This window comes from Parasteatoda tepidariorum, chromosome 7 (assembly GCF_043381705.1).
Source record: "Parasteatoda tepidariorum isolate YZ-2023 chromosome 7, CAS_Ptep_4.0, whole genome shotgun sequence".
In the NCBI taxonomy this organism is placed as follows: Eukaryota; Metazoa; Arthropoda; class Arachnida; order Araneae; family Theridiidae; genus Parasteatoda; species Parasteatoda tepidariorum.
Window position 1 is genome coordinate 22,232,201 of NC_092210.1, and position 8,015 is coordinate 22,240,215.

Genomic DNA, 8,015 nt, shown 5'->3' on the forward strand with positions numbered 1-8,015 from the left:
ATGAACGCCAATTTACGATACTACCAATAATTTTATCAAAAAAATAACATATTTTATTTCTTAAACATTTTAGAACACAACAACATTTATTATATATCTAACTCCGTTGCCAAAACGAATTCAAAACTAAAACTTATAATTTTTCAAAACACGTTCAAATAAATTATTTAAATTTTATGTCTCTACACACTCAAGCTCAAAACATTGAATGAACAAGAATTTCTACTTCTCGGACTAACGATATCGGACAAGTGAAAAAACAATTGCTTAAACGATCCGGCAACGACATTGTCGTTCACACATTTGTCGTCCGATTTTGTCGGTATCGTGTCGTGTAATGAAAAAGCGCCCTTAGGGTACGTTCACAGTGAGCGCCAACATGAGCGTACTATCGTATTGTATCCTCTACGCAAGCACTCTCGGATAATTTTTTGAAAATTTACATTCTGCCCACGCGCAGATAATGCAATACGCTGAAACGTCGACGATGGATATCAGTGTGTATGTACTTTCACGCGAGTGCGTGGTATATTGAATGAACTGCATTATTTAAAACTTACTTTCCGTAGTCTCGGATACTAAAACTGAAGCTGGCATGAGTATGTTCTACCATTTTAGGATATCCTGTTGTTCCACTCGTAAAATATATCATCAAAGTCTCATCACTTCTGGTCGTTGCACACTAAAAATGTTAACTCATAAATATAGGCAAAAATTGAAAGTTTTACAGTATAAATATTTTTTTTCATTCCAAAGAAGCTTTTTTTAGAAACGAGTCTAAATAACGACGTGGTCTTTAATAATGGCGGCGTCTGATCTTAATAGAGAAAAAATTTGGAATGCACTTCTTTAATGTTCATTGTACTATACAGTAAATTGTCATCGATAGTTTTATAATTTTTATTTCTAAAATTATTAGTTTCAAGGCACAAACATAATTGCAGTGGTGGTTTTAAAATGACACAAGAAAGCGAAGTATTATAGGTATTTTAAATTCCCCTTATGAAGTGTAATTATTTATTAGGGATATCTACCATCGGATATAGTCAACAGCTTCATCCTTAATTTTTCATGCTCTTATTTATTTATTTATTTATTTATTTATTTATTTAATTTTATTTAATTTTTGCTTAATTCACCGACTCTGAATTTTCAGTAAACATATATTTTATACTTACTTTTTTCCTTACTTTGCATTAATTAAAGTCAAAATAAGTGAAAAATATTGCAATTAGCATTTCAATAATTTATAGTTACGAAATACAGCATGGGACACTGATTTCGCTTTTTGAGTTAAAGGTAAAATTTCCCAAATAATAATTTTTTATATTTGCACTTATTTTCCGTTGTTTAGATCTAAAAGAAGTAATTCATCATTGAAATTTCTTTGAATTACAAAATCAACTATTGATAAATTTTTGAGTATGAATGAAACAAAACAAAAAATAAGAAAAAAATCTCTAACAACTCCTTCGAATTTTTTTGGATACCTTTTAAAATATTCCGTATTTTCTTATGAATCTGCTTAAAATCAAGATGTAATGCACATTTCATAAAATATAGAAATCACTTCTCATGCAGTTTTCACGACATTTGTGCCAGACAAATTTTAAAAAACTTTTAAAAAGAATAGCAAAATCATCTTTTAATTGAAGAATGTATACCTTATGATTAGCTACGTCTGACTTACAATGATTCAAATCAAACCATTCAGATTTCCTAAAATAATAATAAGAGTAAATATTAAATTGTCGAATAAAGCAGAAAAAAATTTGCATTTTCAAATATTAAAATTAAGCAGAAAAATACAATAAGTCATAGATAAACTATTCTGATTTTAAAGATAACTTTCAAACGAAAAAAAATAAATAAATAAAAATAAAAGGAAGAATAAAGCATTACATTCACAAATGCAACGATGGAAATTTCTTTTAAAAATGGAATTGAATTTTAAAATGCATAGTTTTCGAATATTGATATCAATTTTTTTAATTACGTAATTTACCTATTCAATTATTTTTTTCTTCAAAATTTATATAAATTTATCCAATATTTACTGGGATTTTTCATAAATAATTTCTCCCGTTTCAAAGGACCCTTTAATTACAAGTAAACGATTTACACAAATGGGTGATCCCATGAATAAGTTCACCCTTGCCCATCGGTCAAACATTCCACACGTTCTTTTTTTTTCAAAACTTAATGAGAACAGTTTTAAAACAGCAATTAGTCTTAAAAATAAAAAATTGTATCTTTGTAATGTTTGTTTGACGACAATCCCACTATACTTGTTTGTAACTGCTTTTGTTATTACAATCACGCCTTGCACTTGTCTGTCTGTCCGTCCGTCCGTCCGTCTGTCTGTCCGTCCGTCCGTCTGTCTGTCTGTCTGTCCGTCCGTCCGTCTGTCTGTCTGTCTGTCTGTCTATCCATCTATCTATCCATCTATCTATCCATCTATCTATCCATCTATCTATCCATCTATCCATCCATCCATCTATCTATCTCTACATATTTATACCTATCGATATTTATTTAATATATATCTATATTTATCTATATCTATTCATATCTATCCAATCTATTCATATCTATTTATATCTATCCAATCTATTCATATCTATCTATATTTACCTATCTATCTCTATCTATTTAAATCTATCCATATCTATTTATATCTATCCAATCTATTTATATCTATCTGTGTCTGTCTATCTATCTATCTCTACTTTTCAACGGGAAAAATGGTAATGTGCTCCATGACTTAAGTCAGGTTAGAAATCACTGCTGTAGGCAAAATATATTCACATTAGCATGTTCACAGTACCTGTTTGGTTTTTCTGAAACTACTATTTTACTTTTCAGTGAAGGGACCGATTTTGTAGCCTGAAAAAGAAAATTAAAAACAAAATAACCTAAATACCAAATTCAATAAATAAGTTAAGCATATAAGCCAATCTTAACTCTTGTTCCTAAAAATCATTATACAAGTATAAATCGTGAAGGGAAAAAATCAAAAATAAATATGCAAGGTGTGTCTAGTAATCATCACCCTAAGTGCATATTTTTCAGAATTAAAAAAACCGTCACAAGTGTATTTAAGTGAAAAAAATTAAGCGAACGTTATCAATATCGAAACGAATTACCATAAAGGTCAATCAGTAATTATGTAGCCAATCAATAGTTAGTTGGAGGAACCCATTATCATAGAAAAGCCATTAAAATTATTAAAAGCCAGTTTATTTTTTTGATGAAGAATCTAAAGAATCTCACTGAAATTCAAACAGTACTTAATAATAAGTTGGCATGCGTTTCTGAAAATCTATTCATTTGACATAACTAATAACATGAAAACTTATTTTAATTTCTTCAAGCATAAAATAAGATTTAAGTTGTGATAATATCTAATAGAGAAGAAAAAAATTATTAGGCCAGAAATTCAATAAAATATTTATTCACTATAAGAAAATAGTCCTTAATTTTCATAAGGGAAAAACTAAATTACTTTCCGAGCAACCCAACAAATTTTTATTATACTTTATGAATTGTTTAATTTGTTATTCGTCCATTTTGATATCAATAATATCTCAATGAAAAACACATTTGAAAGCAGTTATTATGGACAAACATACTTCGTCAATAATATCAGTGACAGATTCGTGAGCAATGACACTTGAAGGTTGAAGAGATTTGAAGCGATGTTCTAAGTCTTTTAGTGTCATCATCATATTGACTGGAGCAAATACGAAACCTGAATGAAATATTTAATGAATTAGTTTATATTACTATGAAATATGACTTCTGGAAAAGTTTACTACATAAACAGTGTTAAATACTATTTAATCAGAGTAATTACAATAAAAATAGAATAATGACATTTTATACACTATTTCAGTAAAAAAATGAGCGAAACCTAGAAATTATCAAACGATTATAAAAAGCAATTTAATTAAGTAGCACAAAACTCATTTGTATATAAAAATAATAATTTGCATAATAAGGAAGAATTAATTATTTGCATAATTTCTGCACATCCAAAAACTCAGATTAAAATCATAACCTAAATTATTGCGAGCATATTTTCAAAATTACGAAAAAATATTATCACAATAATTACGATAACAAGTTATTTATTCAAAATAGTGTGGGTTGTCTGGTACAATTTTACTTTCACGTTTGAATTTCTAACATTTGAGCACGGTTTTCATGAATATTTAAATAAATTTTTAATATTGTCAATGGAGTGGCCCTAGATACCACTTTTAATAAAACAGAAAAGAAAGAGACAGTTATGTAGTACGTTAGTGGGCAAACCATTAAGCTCAAAAATGCAAAAATGTACTAATGACAGTAAAATTTAAAATTTTTAACCTATTTCAAATTGGTTCCATAATTCTCTAAATTATGCTGCTTCAAGATTGGTAATAGGTAAGTATACTAATTAAGTATCCTTCAAAGATGTCGCTCTAACAAATAAATATGTTTGAGCGGCGATGGTTTAGGAGATAGAGCGTTCGCCTTCCAATGAGGTGAACCGGGTTTGAATCCCAGTGATTGCTGGTCGATACGAATTCAGCGACAACATTACTGGCCACAATACTGGCAACAACATTACTGGCAGCGACAACATACGACAACAGTGCTGGCATGAAATATCCTCAGTGATAGACCGATCATGAGTTACAATCGCCTTGCCATCAAGCTAATCTTGGGAGGTTTTCGCGGCTTTCCATGTGACCCAAATGCGGGTTAGTTCAATCAAAAATCCCACCACGAAGGCAAAATTTTACCAGATACTTGATCCTGGAGTTCTCTTGTCTTCTGGATTGGGTTCAAAATTACAAGAGTACAGCGTTGAACATTGGTAGTCGTAAGCCCAAAAATTGGGTCGGTTATTTAACAACGGTTATGAAATGAAATAAAAATAAATGTGTTTAAAATTCAATTATTAGATCAAAAGTTTTTTTTTTTTTTCATTGCACTGCCTATTTCTTTTTTTAATTATTTCCACTACTGAAGCTAAAGGAAATAAATATGTGATGAAATGAAGGTTCTTTACCTTCTCTTATAGCTGCTATATTGACTAACCAAAATTCTGGAATTTTCGGAAGCATGACAATTGCGCAATCACCACGTTTTATACCGCATTGCTGTTCAAATATACTGGCGATCCTGCAAAACGGAATGAAAAATTATGCAGTTATGGATAATGGTTTGTTAAATATATCGAGTGCTTACTTAAAAGCTGCTTCTCCGTTTTGACTTCTGAAAAGATTCAACTACTCTTTGCAAAAGCGGTGTCTAGCTATAGTAAAATGGTATTTAATGATATAACAGTGAAACCTCTCGGGAGCGACCACTCCCGAGTAAAGTCTTTAAAGGAAGTTGGTCGTTCTTTGAGGTTTCTTCCATTGACTTCAAATGTTATCGAAGGTACATGATTTTTCACAAGGGATTCTAATTTTTCTTGGTGTTATTTTCTTGGTGCGGAAATGCCACTTGGCGTCATGAAAACCGGAATGATGAATAAAAATCAGGGTCAATAAAAATGACCCCTACTGATATTTAAAATAAATAACTATGTTCTTTTGCTAAAGTTTGCAATAAATTTTTTATCATAAAACATAGTTTGCTTTAAAAAAAGAGAGATTTGTTTGCGATTCTTAGTTTTTACTAAAAGAACTTTTTTTTCTTTCTAATTTAACTTATAACTCTAAATCATCGTCAAAAAGAGCTATCTAAATAAGTGCCACTCACAAACGTTTGGAATACATTTGAAACTACTTATTTATTTTGTTAATATTTTTAATTTTTTAATTTTTTTTATTTTTTCCATATTTGACCTTTTCCTGTCTGGTTCGAAGGTTTGCCCGGTCGCTGGGAGAGGATTTGATGATCACTCCTAAAGGTTTTCTTCAACAGAAAGTCTGTGGAAAAAATTCCGTGTCTCCCAAAAGTGGTTGTAAATAGAGGACACTCTTTCCTTGAGGTTTCACTGTACCTACTACACCAAATAAATAAAAACTGAGGTTCCTAAGCCTTCTAATTACTAAGAAATTTGCCTAATTACATCTCCTAGCGTTAGCAAAAGTTAACCTGCATATTAATATAAACTGGAAATTTTTTAATAATTAGTGTTGCCCTTGATTACATGAAGATACTTTAAACATATATATAACAGATCAGATAAATAAGTGGCCATTAAAGTTCTGATTGAAGATTTATGAAAATTGTATGGATTTTAAAAGTTTTGACTTTAGTTTACTAACACTGAAAAAAACTATTTCTCTGAATTCTCAAGCGCTGAAATGTATGCGTTTTATGTGGAAAATTGTAAGATATCGGGTAGAGAGGCACTTTAAAATCCCTTAATAGATCACAGAAATTTAAATATAAATTATAGTTATCCTTATTACAGAATTTAAAACGTACATACCTATTTTAACGACGAACAATTCATTCAATCAAATCATAACTTATCATTAACAGCTTTGCCTGGTCTTCTCGATAAGGAAAAAAATAAAATAATAAGAATAAGATAAAAATAATTCTAGAAAAAAAGTGCACCACCACATCCGTGGTTTCGAAAATGAAAATAATTCTCTTATTATGTGAGAATTTAGTGTAAGCGAAATTCTGGTGTTTAGATTTAATTTACATCTTATTCAAGGTTTCGAATTTTTTAAAGCTAATTCACACTTTTCTTCAATAAACTTTTATTGGAAATCGCAAAATAAAATATTGAACTTAAACAAAGATATATCCTAACGTATGTCACAATTTTAATTTAATATTTTTTTCTTAAATCTAAACAGGTGAGAAAAACCGTTTGTTATAAGTATTCCGAACTTTTCTAAAAATAAACTACAAGTAATATTTCAAAGCAATAACAATATTTTTAACTCTGCATAATTATATCTTCTGTGTTCACGATAAAGACTTACTTTTTAGTGCTGTATTCCAATTCTTGATAAGAGAATTTCACCTCTTTTCCATCATCAGAAACGTACCAAAAAGCAGGATTAGTACTCGGTCGCAAGCCATCCTATGTTGGTTTATAAACGGAAAAAAAAACTGTCACAATATTTTCAATGTTCAAGATATAGTGAACCTTTAGTAATTCTAGCTTAAGTGTAAAATTAAAAGTTCGAATTGACTTAGAAGTTTGTGCTTGTGTAAAATTACACAACATCGAACTGACTAAAGTTCGTATTAACAACATTTGAACAGATAAAATATCAATAAATACATGATTAACAGTGATTGGTATTTAAGTTTTAAAAAATGAAGAAATAAAGTTTTTTTAATTAATTAAAAAAATTTGAGAATTAAACTTCATTCATTTTATGAATCAATTACTTGAATAATATTATATTAAATAGATGTTCACAAACACATTATGAGTATGAGAATCTCTGGGTATTGTAATGATAAGCCACATTCTCAAATGTTTAGGATATAGATATAAATATTAAGATTGTTCTATATATTATGCTCATAAAATTGATTTCTCAGAAACTTTCTTTTTATTTTATATTATAAACGTCGTTGAACAGCCGACCCAATTTTTGGGTTTGCGACTAGTAATGTTCAACTCCGAAGCCTTTTCATTTTGAACCAATCCAGAAGACAAAGAAACTCCTGGATCAGTACCCCCAGAGATGTAATTTGTAATGGGAACAGGGAGGACTTTGACACTCAACAGATTTAACTTGCATCAGTCACCATTTACCACACGGGGAGTCTTCGATCGGCGGAAATAGAACCTACGACCACTTTGGCATGGACCCAGTGCCCTACCAACCTGGCTATCTCGACCCTAATCTCAGAAACTTATTAACTGCCTGCCTGGGAACAATGCTAAAGATAAGATTTGATATAAAAATGCCACCGTAGAAAAAAATGAGACTTATTTTTAGCAGCATATTGCCTCCACCATGCGTACGCTTACTTTGCACACAACGCTGTTTAGAACCGCTTAAAACATTCTGTATATATGTATGGAAACTGTATAA

At 30.1% G+C, this 8,015-nt stretch overlaps 1 protein-coding gene across 4 annotated transcripts in view; it reads right to left on the bottom strand.

Annotated features, from left to right (window-relative positions):
• LOC107451913 (acyl-coenzyme A synthetase ACSM3, mitochondrial) overlaps nt 1-8,015 on the bottom strand; it is a 31,348-nt gene that overhangs the window by 18,863 nt on the left and 4,470 nt on the right. For all 4 annotated transcript variants that reach the window (XM_043038668.2, XM_071183170.1, XM_043038667.2 and 1 more), the window contains 6 exons: nt 6,945-7,045; nt 5,060-5,172; nt 3,633-3,751; nt 2,828-2,886; nt 1,665-1,719; nt 561-682 (listed from right to left, as the gene is read on the bottom strand). In XM_043038668.2, the coding sequence (XP_042894602.1) occupies nt 561-682; nt 1,665-1,719; nt 2,828-2,886; nt 3,633-3,751; nt 5,060-5,114 (410 nt within the window). In that variant the 5' untranslated portion in view covers nt 5,115-5,172; nt 6,945-7,045. The remainder of the gene's footprint in view (nt 1-560; nt 683-1,664; nt 1,720-2,827; nt 2,887-3,632; nt 3,752-5,059; nt 5,173-6,944; nt 7,046-8,015) is intronic.